Here is a 14,716-nt window from a genome sequence, read left to right as displayed (position 1 = left end):
CAAGCTTTTGAAACTGTTGCCAGGTCGTGCTGGTATGTGTGTGAGCCAGCTAGAGTCCTGCCTAACGTTTGAGGCAGCGGAGCTCGCTGGGAGGATCGGATCTCCGAGGACCGGGTGCCAGGAGCAGCTGTTACGTGAGTACGCTCAGCCCCGGGGGAGGAGATGGCAGACAGCCATGAATCATACACCGTTCCGTTTGAAAAATTAAATGGAAAAAACTGAGAGGAGTGGAGCAGGAAGCTGAAGGCCTGGCTGGTAGCCAAGGGGCTGTGGGAGGCGATCCAAGGGCCCCCACAGCAAGCTGCAGCCGGTGCAGCGGCAGCAGACGTCGCAGCTGCTCATGCCTCGCAAAGGCGCAACCAGAAAGCCCTGGGAGCTATAGTGCTCAGTTTGGAGGGCTCACAGCTACCTTTGGTGGAAGGGCTTGAGACTGCTCATGAGGCCTACCAGACACTAGAGAGAGTGCACCACAGGACCACAGCTGGGGCAAAGATCCACACCACTAGACGCTTGTTTGAGATGAAGCTGCGTCCAGGTGACAGCATCAGACAGCATGTAACTGAGATGCTCTCTGTTTTCAACCAGCTGAGGCTGTTGCAAGTTAACTTCTGAGGAACTGAAAGTTTATATTTTGCTCAGCTCTTTGGACAAAAGTTATGACAATTTGTGTCTAACTTTGGAGTCGATGAATCCTGCAGACCTTACGCTGCAGTATGTGACTGGACGCTTGTGTGACGAACAGGAACGCCGTGTCAGAGAGGGCCAAGCTGGCACAGAGAGCCCTGCAGGTTGTAGGGGGGGGCAGGCCACTTGAAGATACGGTTCAGGCTTTTTCCATTCGTCGATGTTTTGTCTGTGGGTCCGTCAATCATCTGCGTCGTTCCTGTCCGCAGAGAGCCAGAGAGGCCGGGCAGGATGTACCCAAGGTCGTTTCCCATGGCAGGGAGCCAGGTTTCCATGGCAGCCAGTCCAGGAGAGGAGGCCAGCGTGGGAAAGCGAAGGGAGGACGTGACTCAGAGAGTGAAGACGGTTCTTATCACCTAACTGCCTCCATGGCAACGCTACGGAACAACTCCAGTGAGGGCAGAGTGATGCGCTGGGTCATCGACTCAGGAGCCAGCCATCACCTGATAACAGCACCACCTGGTGTCGAAATGCTGAACTGCAGAGTTGTTTCAGCTGGGAAAACTGTTATTTTTGCTGATGGGTCACAGAGGCCTTTGTCTAACGTGGGAAATGTTTTTGTTTCTTTTTTACAGGCGGAGCTGGAAGTCTACGTTGTGCCAGAGATGCATTGTTGTCTTTTATCTGTACCTGCTCTTGTAAAGGAGGGTTATAAGGTTTGCTTTGAAAATGATGTCTGTTCCATTTCCAGGGGTGGGAGACAACTGGTCAGTGTTGCATGTCAGAACAACCTCTTTGTTCTGGAGACACCTCTGGAGGATAAGGGAGACGCCGAGACAGCACAGGCGAAGTGTGCTAGTGTTCCCATTCATGATTCTTGTGTTCACTTGTGACACAGGAGAATGTCGCACAGCAGTTTGGAAGATGTCCAGAAGCTGCCCAGATGCATGAAGGGTTGCAAACTGAAAGCATGTGGTAAATCCCTAGATTGTAAGGCATGCAGAAGGGCAAAGGTACAAAGGTGCAGTTATCCCAGAATAGAGAGGGTAACCACAAAACCTTTTGAGCTTGTGCACATAGACCTTTGTGGTCCCATGGAAAGTCCGAGTCTGGGCGAGGCCAGGTTTGTGCTGACGCTGACAGATGATTTTAGCCAGAATGGCTGGTTTTTCTCGCTGAAGTAGAAAAGCAAGGCAGCGCAACTGATTAAAGACTGGGTTGCGGAGGTGGAACTACGGTTCTCCACCAAGGTTCATGGGTTCAGGAGCGACCGAGGGGCGGAGTTTACTGGGTCTGCTCTGCAGGGGTTTTTCAGCCAGAAGGGAATAAGTCACAGGGTGACGGGTGCTACTTCTCCTCAGGAGAGAGGCGTGGCGGAGCACAAGAGTAGAGCTCTGGCTCAAGCTGTTGAGGTTCTACTGTGTGACTCTGGTTTGCCTCAGAGCTTTTGGAGCGAAGCTTGGAGGGCTGCCAACTTTACGATGAATAGGTCCTATAACTCGGTTATAGGTGACACACCGTTTTTCTTGTTGCACCGGAAAAAGCCGCAGGTGCATTTCTTCCGTGTGTTTGGTTGCGAAGCCTGGGTGCTTGTGCCAACGGCCCAATGGAAGGAGGGTGATCCAAGGTTCCAGAAAATGATCTTCTGTGGATATGAGCCTGCGACAAAGGGGTGGAGGTTTGCATATCCAGAAGGTGATCAGACCAAGCTTCTGATCAGCAAACATGCTGAGTTCTGTGAACAGAATGGTTGGTCAAGACTCAATGAGGGTCCTGATGTTCTCTCAGAATGTCTGTCTGATTCTGAGGAGGAGGGAGAGCCAGAGGCTGAACCTGTTGCTGAGGACCAGGTCTCTGAACAGGGTCAAGAACAGGGTTGTGTTTCTCCACAGGTTGTTAAAAGAGAGCCCAAGAGTGAGCCTTCATCTCCTGTTAGCAAAGTGCAGAAGGCCCGAAGACGCAGTAAGTCAGAGGGGGAGTCTTCTGATGTAGAAGACACACTTGCTGGCCCCAGTGGGTCAGGAGGAGCACCTGAGACTGTGCTCAGACGATCCGCACGCACAACAAAGGGGGTGCCACCTGAGAGGTTTCAGGTCACCAGTGCGTGGGTTGGTTTCGCACAGTGCGAACCTGGGAGTTTTGAGGAGGTTCAACAGGTGTCTGAGACAGATGCCAGAAAGGGGCAAGAGGCAATGGGAAGGGAGTTGAACTCAAAGAGGTCTGCAGATGTGTGTTCACAGTTTCCCTCAGGATGCGAGACGAGAGGGGGTGTGAAGAGAATCAGAACTTACAGGGTTAAACAGTTCTGAGTGACGTCTCACATTCTGAGGCGTGGTTATGTTCACATACGGGAGTGGTTTCTCTGTATGTTTTCCTCTTTCGTTTTGGACCGAGAGGTGAAAGATGTGCGCTCTTTCGCCTGGCTGATTTAAGATGATTTAAGATGGTTTTCTACACGATTAAAGACTGTTGGAGATAAGCAACAAGGCTGCGTACAGTCTGATTTATTACACACACATTGCAACAGTTTTCTACCGCTCCGGAGACTCTGCTGAAGGAAGCTGACGGTGAGCTACCCACGGGAGTTCAGAGTGGCGCAGGGAATCGTGCCGGACTCCATCCAAAAGCCACAAGAACTTCCACCTTATCCCCTTCTGGAATTCCATTAGGGTTAAGACTAGGCTTACATTGTGGATTATCAAGCTTCTTTAGTAAGTCCAAATTTGTCTCATTTGCCTGATTGAGTTTCAAATTCAGTACCTCAACTTTTCCCCCTAAGTGAACTACCTCAGTTGTCATTTCTTTGATATTCAAATTATGAAGTTCACTTTAACTTTCAAGATCTTTCCTTTCTTCTCCTGGGTAATAATCCTTTTACCTTTTTCTACCATGAGAACAATCAGAAACAGAAGAACTTCAGAATGGGCAGACTCCTTTTATATTGAGATCTGTGCATACAGCAATTTAGTCGTAGAGATTTTCAAAACAGTTTTTCAACCATAAAACGTTTACACTGAAATCTATGCTGAAGGTTTTCAAAGCAGTTATTCAGACACAAACCTTCATTGTGTCAATATTATCACCAAATCAGAGAGACAGAAAGGAGTTCAGATTAAGAAGAAACACACACAAGGGACAGTCCCCCCCCCCCGAGTCTCCCAGAGATTTCAGCTCTCTTGTATCAAGGACCATTCACCGTGGAACCACGCAAAGCTGATAATGCCGGGGAGCGTGTCCATTACTTTCCACTTCTGGTACAATGTCAATTTCTTCCCGCTGCTTGGGCGTTTTCAGATGGAAGTTTTGCAACAGTGTTGTAAGGAACACAAAAATCTCCATACGGGCCATACCTTCACCAGGGCAAGCTCTTTTTCCTGGAAAAGCAAGAAACAGGAGTTCCATTTATATATACAGGGTGAGTCCTAACCCAATATTTCCCAGGCCATACAATCCAACATTTTTTGCTCTTCTTTTGCATCCCCCTCTCTTTCCCACTACAGATCCTTAGATTCCTCCTAAGGTTAAACCAAGCCAACCCTCTCATTCGCTCCTCCTCTCTATTCTGGACGTATTAAACAGAGGCCCATCACCTGCTCCGAATGGCAGAAAGGCTTCCACCTTCTTGGGGGCCCCGTTTTCATCCAGGAAGTGGCCAGGATTGAACTTCCCGGGGGTCTCATAGTACTTGGAGCTCTTCATGACGGATGACAGGAAAGGAATAATGGTGGTGCCCTGCAGAGGAAAGACAGAGACCCCGGAGGCAACGGTTACTGCAACTGGCCCAGTTCAGATATTTCCTCTTTAGTCTGCCTTTATCCCTGGTTCAAATCCCTTAAGGACTGGACAATGCTCTGCTGATTAGGAGATGGTACCCTCCATAGGGAATCATTCAATTTATCTGAATCATTACATGTGGCCTGGGAAGAGTCTCGTGGCTTGGCAGGAGCCAGGGGCATACAGTGGTACCTTGGTTCTCGAACTTGATCTGTTCCAGGAGTCCGTTCGACTCCTGAAACCGTTCGAAAACTGTAACAGTTACAGAACTATACCGGGAAACAAGCTTCTATCGGAGCCCTGATAGAGGTTCAGTTAAAACATTGCAGGCCTTGCCCTGGGTAGCTGCAGGGCCCCACCTCAAGACCCCACCTCTCCGGATTACATCCTTCCAGTTCGAGAGTTGAGTACAAACGAAACAATCTCTCATTCTTCCAGCACAGAAGCTGTGCATGTGTAGGAACAGTTCTCACCGTGATGACCTTGCCCCCTGGTGTAAACAAACCAGCATTCCCACAGCTTCTGGAAACTTCCAGTAACTTTTAGCAACTTTGAGTGTTCTTTCTGGGAATGAATGTCTCAACACAACATTCCCTCCACTGTCAAAGGCAGCATGCCTCAAAGCACCAGTAGCTGGACTGAAACAAGCGCGGAGAGGACTCTTGTCCTCCAGTTCTGCCTGTACGCTTCACATGGGCATCTGTGGGATGAAGGTGCTAGACTTGTTGGGCCTGTGGCCTCATCAAGCAGGTTCTTATGTTTCCTTTAAAATACTAGCATGACTTTAGTTCAAACTACTTCAAATATAGGAGTAAAGACGGCTGAAGTAATCTAAGGTAGGTTAGTGCAGTTATTACAGGATGTACTGATGTATACTGATGTACATCACTGCCCTCCTAGAGTCCTTTCCCACTGATGAGGGATTGCTTTTAGGCAATTAGGGGAAATCTGAACTCTCCACTTAGTCCTTTGGGTGCTGCAAACTGACAACTCCTTCTTCCTCTAGATGCTTCCTCCTTCTGCTTCCTCTACATCTGGGCCACTGTAGGTTTTGAACTCATGGTGATGTTTGGAAAGCAGACGCGCACACCTCCATCTCTAAGGTCTTATCCAAACTTACCTTTCCTCCGCTCTTTCCAGACACGGTACATGTTCCATGTCTGAGTGCTGTGTTCTTGTTCTTCATGTTGTTGTTGCTGCTCGGGAACTTTCCGTGTGAAAAACCACTCTTTAAAGCTCAATTGGAGCAAATGGCAACCCACAGAAAACCCAAATGGATGTTTTCTCCAACTGAGCGGCAAAGAGCAGGTTTTTGTGCAGCAAAGAGCAACAAAACCCAAACATGGAGCTTCTAAACGCAGACGTTTGTCTGGAAAGAGTGGGGCAAAAGCGAAGTGTGGATAAGCCCTAAGCTGCAGGCGTAAATCTGAACTAATATTTCTGTTAGCCACATGACTCACTTTACCTTGGGAATGGTGAACCCTCGGAAATGTGCTTCCTGGGTGACCATATGAGGAGCTGCCACTGGTGAGATGTCTAGAAACCGCTGGATCTCACTGATGAAGGCTTCTGTGTAGGGCATCTGATTCCGGTCCTCATAGGAGGGGCTGCGGTTCCTCCCGATGACCCGCTCTATCTCCTCTTGGATGTTTGCTATAAACAATACAGTAGGATTAGAGCTAACAGGCCATAGGAATTGTTAGATATAATTATAGGAGGAGGAAACATGGCTCAGTAGTTTATAGGTTTGTAAAACCCTACATCAATTTAATATCAAGGCAGCATAGAAAGTATGAGCAAGATGGACCTCCCTGCTTTGCATGTAGAAGGCCTGTTCTCTGGCTTCTCCGGTTACCAGAAGAATGTAGAAGGAGATGGAAAGGACCATTCTTGCACGCAGTCAGGGAGCAGGAGAGGCCTACAGACAGTTGCACATGGCAAAGGAAGGTGTGCTCTGCAGCAGTGTGGAGGCAGGGGAAGTACAGGAGTGGAAGGTTGCCCTCAGTGCTATTTTTATAGAAAAAAAGGTGCCGGAACTCACCTTGTTCTCTTAGAATGGCAATGGCAGCCACCTGAGAAGTGCCAGAACTGAGTTCCTGTGAGTTCCCCCTGGAATAAAAACCCTGGTTGCCCACCTCCAATATTTTCTTCAAGTTGGTTCCTATAAGTCCCAGTGTGATCAAAGGAAGGAACTAGGGTTCTGACCCAGTTGAAGGGAGAAGATCCCATCAGTTAGAGCTGGAAAAAGAGAGTCCTGGTTTATTTAGCAAGGGAGGAACCCATCAGCCATCCACACAGACAGGAAACAAGAGTGAGCGCGACAGATTTGACTTTGCTTTTTTACCTTCCATTTCTGGGTATCGGAGGAGGACAAGAAGCCCCTGTCTGATGGTGCTGCCGGTTGTATCTGTCCCTGCAAAGAACAGGTTGAGAACTGTAGCAACCAGGTTTTCATGAATGAATTCTGAAGCTGGGTTTGTTTTCTCCTGACACAGAAAGAAGAAGAAGAAGAAAAGAGCAATGTTATCAAACCTGGGGCTAATTTGTACATCTACAGAATGGTTTTATGGAAAGCTGGCTGGCAAGATTTCAAAGTATCACAGGATAGACAGATAAAAAATAACGCTGAATTACAGAGGTATGAGAAGCAGCATTCTGCTGGCCCATCAAGTCTAGCATCTCACAATGACCAAACAGATGCCATGTGATGGCCTGGGAATCTGATTCAGAGGCTGAACCTGAGGAATCCCAGCCTGCACAGGAGTCCCTGCCTCCAGATGAATCCACTCTGGCTCCGAAGGTGATTGAAGACCCATTGCCTACAGGTGCGCCTCTCCCAGCCCTGTCAGGGGAAGGTGAGCCTCCCCCTGTGTCCAGTAACCCTCCAGCCTCTCCTGAGCTGCAGAGGCTCAGGGCAGAGAGGCGGAGGAAACTGGGTTCTCTCAGGAGGAGTGCTCGCCTTAAGGCCAGGAGAGGCGGGTCACCTGTGGGCCAGGACCGCCCCTGGCCTTAGAGAAGATAAAGGCCAGGCAGCCCGGTCCCAGGTTGCAGGAGCAACGTCGTTGGAAACCTGTTTCAGCCAGCACCCAGACCTGTTCTTCCAGAGTTCCCGACCTTGCCCGGCCCCTCGCTTTGGACCTCGCTTCGCCCTTGGTGGACAGTCTCCAGACCCTCGACCCAGGACCGGACTCTGAACATGCCTCACGGTAACCTCCCCCCGGGACCAGCACATGCCAATGGGAAGCTCACAAGCTCAGGAACCAGGTAAAACTACAACAAGTGGAGAACTGTGCAGGTAGAACCTAGCCATTGAGCAGGGAAGGTGTTAATTCAAAGAGTGGTGGCAAGTGTTTGAGGGCATATCTAGCATGTTGTGCTGGTTCCCCAGTTGTGTCTTCTACAAAAGAGATGAGAGCTAGGGAGAGCTTGGCAGAACCTAGGGAATCATGGAATTGTAGGTTGGAGAATAGACCACAAAGGTCCTCGAGTCACAGGGGAGATGAGGAAGACACAGCAATGTCATAAAACAATAGTCAAAATAAAAAAATTCCTTCCTGTAGCACCTTAAAGACCAACTAAGTTAGTTCTTGGTATAAGCTTTCGTGTGCATGCACACTTCTTCAGATACACACGAAAGCTTATACCAAGAACTAACTTAGTTGGTCTTTAAGGTGCTACAGGAAGGAATTTTTTTATTTTGACTATGGCAGACCAACACGGCTACCCATCTGTAAATAAAACAATAGTGTTAGCATACAAATCCCAAATACTGCTACCTGCTCCATTTTGGCCAGGAAGCAGTCAATGAAGTCCCGAGGGCAATTTAGATCGAAGGACTCCTTGTGCATCTCGACCCTCTGAGAGATGAAGTGTGTTAACTTCTTCATGTACCTGGGCAATTCTTGCTGAGGCCCAGGCAGCATCCGCATTAAGCTTGGGAAAAAATTGCAGATCTGTGAAGGAAAAGGACATGCAGCCTCATCAAGACCTACCCTTCCTTATTGCCATGCACCCCATGGTCTGGACCTTAATATTCATCCCCTGAACCATGTCCCATCCTCCAGAAGCAAACTGAGCAATTAAGTTTATGAGAAATATAGGCAGAGGCAGCTGAGGGCATGAACCAGCTAACACTCTTCCTTCCTGTGGTTATACAGGAAGCAGCCTGTGACACCCAAGAGACCTCCCACCACTTCCTTACCTGTAACCAGGTGGACAACATAATTGATGAAGCTTTCTTAATCGTGTCAAGTAAGAAGATGAAGTCCTTGTCCTCATATTCAAACCGGTTACCAAAAACAATGGAGCAGATAACGTTAGAGACGGCGTGACTGAGGTGAATGGTTGGATCAAATGGGTGCCCTGTGGAGGGGGAAAGGAGTTTTCACATCATGGGCTGAAAATTTCCATTCTTTCCTATGCAATCATTTCTGATCTGTGATTTGTCCAGTGTCTCTGGCCCCCACCCCTCCATAGTTTCTTCTTGAAATGGCTGCTGCTAACCAGCAAAAGAGAGTCAAAGCCAAAGCGGATTTGTCCAATCCTTACTACTCTCTGATTTATCCAACCACTCTTCCTCCCTCCATGCATGGTTTCTGCTGGAACATGGCTGCTGCAGAGTGGGCAAACTCGGGCTGTTCAGATATCTGCAGCTGTGCAGTACATAGCAAGGTTGTGAGATAACCAGCCTCATATAACCAACATGATTAAGTCTAATTAACGCATGAAGGGCTTAAGACCATAGAGTAAGCTGTCCTGTCAGGCTTACCTCACCCTGGTATCCTTCAAGTGTAATGGAGAAAATGATCTTGTGGCTAGTCTTGAAACACCTTAGTTTATTGTTGTTTCAAGCATCATGGTCATGGTGACTAGTCTTAAAATAAGAGTCAATGGCCGGTTTGGTTGATTTCTTTATGTGAAAAGGGTGGGGCACCATCTTGGTCTTTTAGTCATGTGTCAAAATGTCTTGGAGCGGTAATGCTCATGAGGGTGAGCTCCTCAGAAAAACAGTGTTGGTGTTGCTATGGTTCTATTCCTTTCCTTCCTGCCCCACACCCCTTGCCTTGAGGTGGGAACGGAGACTGGGGATATGGAAGGTGGCCAGGGAACTGGGTGTGAGGTGACAGGAAAAGGGTGACTTCAGCAAGGGTTGCTGGGAAGAAGAAGGAAGAAGAAAGACTGGGATCCATCTTGGGCAGGATCTTCTTGAAGGATCATGCTGCAAGATCTGGACTTCCTTAAAGCTACAATGGTCTCCGCCATGTCTCAATTCTCCAAAGGAACACAGACCCTGAGTCTTAACTGAAATCTATCTAGTCTGTGTGTACACACAAACATTCTGCACCTAAAACTCAACTCAGTTAAAAATCATGAATGGGCTTTTTAGTAGGGTTGCCATATTCCCAAAAGATCCAGACAAAGTTGTTGAGTTTTGGGGAACATCTCCCCCAAAATATTAAGTTTTGGGGCTTTTTGATAATTTTTATTGATTTTTTTTAAAAAAATTACGCCTCCCTTGCCATCATAGCTGTCAACTTTTGCCTTTTCTTCAAGGAATCCTATTCGGAATAAGGGAATTTCCCTTAAAAAAGGGAAACGTTGACAGCTATGCCTTGTCATACATCTGGGTTTTCCCAGACATTTTGCCAATTCGCCAAATATCTGCCTAGACGCCACTCTGCTGCCCAAATCCCAGTTGTGTCTGGGAAAATACAGGTGTATGGCAGCCCTAACTTTAGGAAGATGGAAGGACATTCAGCAAAAGAATCAAAAGGCATGTATCTGGGAGATTCGCCAAATCTGAGCAGAATTCCATTTTGTTTTCTTAGAAAAAAGAGCACTCCTTCTCTTGGCTACTGTGGCAATATTAAACCTTTTCAGCCTGTTGAGGGAAAGCATAGACGAGTGGCAAGAACGTTCACCTTCCGTTTTCCTCAGGGCTTCCACCAGGAATTGGGCCTCCTCCTGGATCCGCTCGTCGATGGACCTCTTCCCCATCCCAAAGTTCCGCAGTGTTAGAAGGGAGAAGCGACGAAGCTGCCTCCAACGTTCTCCGTTGGTTGGAACCACTCCTGGAAATGGAGAGACGCTCCACAAATCAGAGAAGGCAACACGGAAAACACCAGAAGAGAAAAATGACAGAATGAAAGGAGTAGCAGAGCAGTAAAATAATAGAAATAAAGGAGGTGAAAGTGAAGCAGGGGTAGATTAAGAATGGAACGAGTTGGGAGATGTTTGGCTTTGGAAACCTTTTCCTGTTGCCCGTCCGTCTCCTGGTTGCAGCTCCACCCACCAGTGTTGTGAACATCCTTGGAAAGTCCCCCCTATGGGGGAATGCAGTTTTCAGGCTGAAAAGTGCTCCCAATTCAGGGTCCCGGGACCCCTGGAGGTCTGTGGAACGTACCCAGGGAGACTGCGGCCCCATCCCTTGCCTCCCCCCAAACTAATTTAATGCCATTTTTGCATGGTATCATAACAGATTTTATGGACTGTTTTAGCACTGCACAATTTTTCAGTTTATTGGCCAAAATCAGTTTTGAAATCACACTGCAATCATGATTTTGACCCAGCAATGCACAGCAATATACCGATAGCGCTGCTAATCTTAGTTGCCTCACACTGAGGGAAAACAAGGCAGCCTATTGCAAAGCTCTCCCTTCCCCTCACACTGATGGAGAACAGGGCAGCTGATCGCCTTCACTTCAAGGCACCATGGCACTACCAGAAGGCAGAGCAACTTTTCTCAGCCAGCAGGAAAGCAGCAGCAGCCACAGAGGATGTGCATCTTCACTAGCTTCCCACTGACAGAGGCTTGGTGCACTCATCTGATCCTTCCATCATCCCCACGCCTGTTCTCCAATTTCAGACATCGTGATATATCAGAATTTTGCAGTCTTTAGCTCCTAGTTTATCATGATGTTGAAAACCAGATATCGCTCAGTCCTAGTCTGTTTTTAGTATACCTAAAATGCTTTGAAGGTCCCAGGCCACAGAGAGGTTAGGCTGGCCTCAACCAGAGCCAGGGCTTTTTCGGCTGTAGCTCCAATCTGGTGGAACGCTCTGTCACAAGAGACTAGGGCCCTGCGGGACTTGACATCTTTCCGCAGGGCCTGCAAGACAGAACTGTTCCACCAGGCCTTTGGCCAGGGCACAGCCTGACTCCCTCCTTTAGCAATCCTCACTGAACTTCTAGCCAAATGGTTGCCATTAATTTGATTGGAATTAATTTTATAATGAAATGATTTTAGAATGTTTTATCATTTTACTGTTGTTAGCCGCTCTGAGCCCAGCTTCGGCTGGGGAGGGTGGGGTATAAATAAAATTTTATTATTATTATTATTATTATTATTATTATTATTATTATTATTATTATTAGTTTATTAGGCTAGGCTACCCCACATTTTGTTCAAAAGATTGCTTTGCACAGGTAACTACCATAGAGTTATCAAAAATTTCAAAAGTAGGGGCTTCGTAGCTTGGCTTTTGAAAAACAGGTGTTCCTTGTTGTTGTTGTTTAGTCGTTTCCGACTCTTCGTGACCCCCTGGACCAGAGCATGCCAGGCACTCCTATCTTCCACTGCCTCCCGCAATTTGGTCAAACTCATGGATCACTGCCTTGCCGTGGCGAAGGAGCTTGAATAACTCAGAGAAGCTATGAGCTATGCCGTTCAGGGCCACCCAAGATGGACAGGTCATAGTGGAGAGTTTTGACCAAACGTGATCCACCTGGAGCAGGAACCGGCAAGCCACTCCAGTATCCCTGCCAAGAAAACTCCATGGTGCTCCTTAGGAATTAGGTAATTAGGAAGCACTGTCATAGAAGACCTAAAAAATCTTTGGATTTCTGTCATCCAGAGGAAATCAAGTTTTGTAGTGCTACCCCTGGAGATGGCACAACGGAACAAGACAAATTCATGCCTGCACCTCTCTTCAGGCAGCTTGTGATTCTTTAAGCCTCACCCTTGTCTCCCATCACTCCCGGCACATTCACATAGCCGGAAAGGGATAACAGGAAGAAAAGGAACATAGAAATCTTCCTTAGATACATAGAGTTGGAAGGGATCCCACTGGTCTTCTGGTCCAGCCCTCAGCAATGCAGCAATGCCTTCCACCGGGTCAGACCTCCTGGTCCATCTAACTCAGCAAACTGACTGGCAGCTGCTCTCCAGGGTCTCGTGCAAATGCCAAAGACTCCAGTTGGGACATTCTGCATGCAAAAGCAGGTACTCCCCCACAGCCCTTCCTGAACTACTCTGAGGTTTAGGGGTATAGGGTGGTATACAGATTGATCAATCACCACATTTTTGCTCTATAAGACGCACCAGACCATAAGACGCACCTAGTTTTTGGAAGAGGAAAACAAGAAAAAAAATATTCTGAATCCCAGAAGCCAGAACAGCAAGAGGGATTGCTGCACAGTGATCCCGCTTGCTGTCCTGGCTTATGGGATAGTCGCACACAGCCTCTCCCGTGCAAGGGGAGCCTTCATCCCCTGCCTGGGAGAGGCTGCGTGTGGCTAAGGCTCCCTCAAGAGCTGCGCTCCCTTTAAAGAGCGCATGGAGTGTGTGTGTGCAGCTCTTGGGGGCTTTTCCCCAAGGAGGGAGAAGGGCAGCCCTTCTCCCTCCTGGGGGAAAAGCCCCCAAGAGCCGCACACACGCTCCACGCGGCTCTTTAAAGGGAGCGCTGAGCAGAGCCTCCCGCCTGCATTTACTCCATAAGACGCACACACATTTCCCCTTACTTTTTAGGAGGGGGAAAGTGCATCTTATAGAGCGAAAAATATGGTAATTAATTAGTTAATTAAAATCCTTCCTCTAACACTGCAAGGCAAATTTCTGTTTGCATGCTGCCACTCACCGTGTTTTGTCAAGGTGTCATCGAAGACCGGTATTGGTCCCCTTCCTCCAAATGTTTCTGCATTATCAACAAGCGCTTCCTTGATGACTTTATAACCGCACAGCACCACAATTGGCCGGGAGCCCATGTAGACAGTGAAGACTGGACCATACTGCTCCCGGAGCTGCCAAGAGACAAAGAACACACCTGATACTTGAAGGGAAAGCGGCAGCGTGAAAGGATGTGATTCAGTGGAAGACCACGTGCTTTTCATGCAGAAGGACCCAGGTAAAGTCCCTGCCATCTAAAGCCCTGGAGAGCTGCTGCCGGACAGTGCGGACTAGAAAAAAATTCACTAGATGGATCAGTAATCTGAATCTGTATAAGGCAGTTTCCTCTTTTTCTGCAGTAATAAATCAAGAGACCAATCAATCAATCAATCAATCAATCAATCACACCTCAGGACGAGGATCCGTGCATGGGGGCATGTGGTTCACACCCTCTCAAAATTGTGAGCCTTAGGCCATGGCCCCCTTGTCTCCCCCCCCAAAACGCTGCGCAGCAGAGACCCACACTCACCTTCTGAAAAGACGCGATGATGTTGCAAATATTCAACTGGAACAAGTTGCCCAGCAAAGGCAACGGGGTGGGGCCCGGGGGCAGCTTGCCCTTTGTGGCATCTCTCCTCCGGATTAGGATAAGCAAGAAGGTGATGCAGGAGACCAGCAAGAAGGGCAACACTCCAAAGAGGCCCATTTGGGAGCTGACGGCCCTCTTGACTTTGCTGCTCCTGGTACTTTGGTTCTGCAAAGAAGTGGATGGGCATCCGAAGCGCTGCCTATAAATCCAAGGAGCCTCCCCCTCACAGAGATGGACAATTTTTTTTTTTTGGTAAAAGTGCAAGCAGAAAGAATAAAAACCTGTAATTCAGAGGAATTTCAACTTGCACAAGCATTTCTCTGGGCAATGCTGCTAGAAAGTTACATGCCCCTATGGAACTCTCCCTACCTGTCCATGAATGAGGAAGGGAGATTAGAAAGATTAGAAACTCAAGATGCCTGCAGCATCTCAGTATTATGGAGGACAGAGTCAGAACTTTTAAGTCTGTGCAAATGAAGTGGATTAAAGCAACAAAGCCACTTTAAAAAGAGAGGGTGGTCCTTTTTGCAGTTTGGAAAGCAACAGGGGAATGCACTGCAAAGTGTGGAATGAACAAATCATTGTCAGGAAGGTGTGTGAAGGCCTTGCAATCAAATCAGGGTGCATGCTCATTGACATATAGCCACCCCCTAAGCAAAGCAGACGCGGGTGGTGCTATGGTCTAAGCCACTGAGCCTAGGGCTTGCCGACTGGAAGGTCAGCGGTTCAAAGCCCCACGACGGGGTGAGCTACCGTTGCTCGGTCCCTGTTCCTGCCAACCTAGCAGTTCGAAAGCACGTCAAAGTGCAAGTAGATAAATAGGTACCGCTCCGGCGGGAAGGTA

The 14,716-nt window shown here is 48.1% G+C and overlaps 1 protein-coding gene and 1 long non-coding RNA gene across 2 annotated transcripts in view; one reads left to right on the top strand and one right to left on the bottom strand.

The window, feature by feature from the left end:
• The window catches only part of LOC308591515 (uncharacterized protein), a gene marked incomplete at its 5' end in the record, with an annotated part of 32,182 nt that extends 21,610 nt beyond the window's left edge, over positions 1–10,572 (bottom strand). The window contains 7 exons of the mRNA XM_081202283.1: positions 3,821–3,998; positions 4,215–4,356; positions 5,864–6,051; positions 6,743–6,884; positions 8,175–8,395; positions 8,446–8,760; positions 10,320–10,572. Coding sequence (XP_081058409.1) covers positions 3,821–3,998; positions 4,215–4,356; positions 5,864–6,051; positions 6,743–6,884; positions 8,175–8,395; positions 8,446–8,760; positions 10,320–10,572 — 1,439 coding nt within the window. The remainder of the gene's footprint in view (positions 1–3,820; positions 3,999–4,214; positions 4,357–5,863; positions 6,052–6,742; positions 6,885–8,174; positions 8,396–8,445; positions 8,761–10,319) is intronic.
• Positions 10,573–12,486: 1,914 nt separating this feature from the next.
• On the top strand, positions 12,487–13,173 carry LOC308590680. The gene is made up of 2 exons (XR_014009869.1): positions 12,487–12,830; positions 13,079–13,173. It is a non-coding gene; the product is annotated as an uncharacterized lncRNA (long non-coding RNA).
• The last annotated feature ends 1,543 nt before the right edge of the window (positions 13,174–14,716 follow it).

This window comes from Podarcis bocagei (genome assembly GCF_964188305.1).
Source record: "Podarcis bocagei genome assembly, chromosome: 7".
Lineage (NCBI taxonomy): Eukaryota > Metazoa > Chordata > Lepidosauria > Squamata > Lacertidae > Podarcis > Podarcis bocagei.
This window is presented reverse-complemented; position numbering and strand designations above follow the sequence as displayed.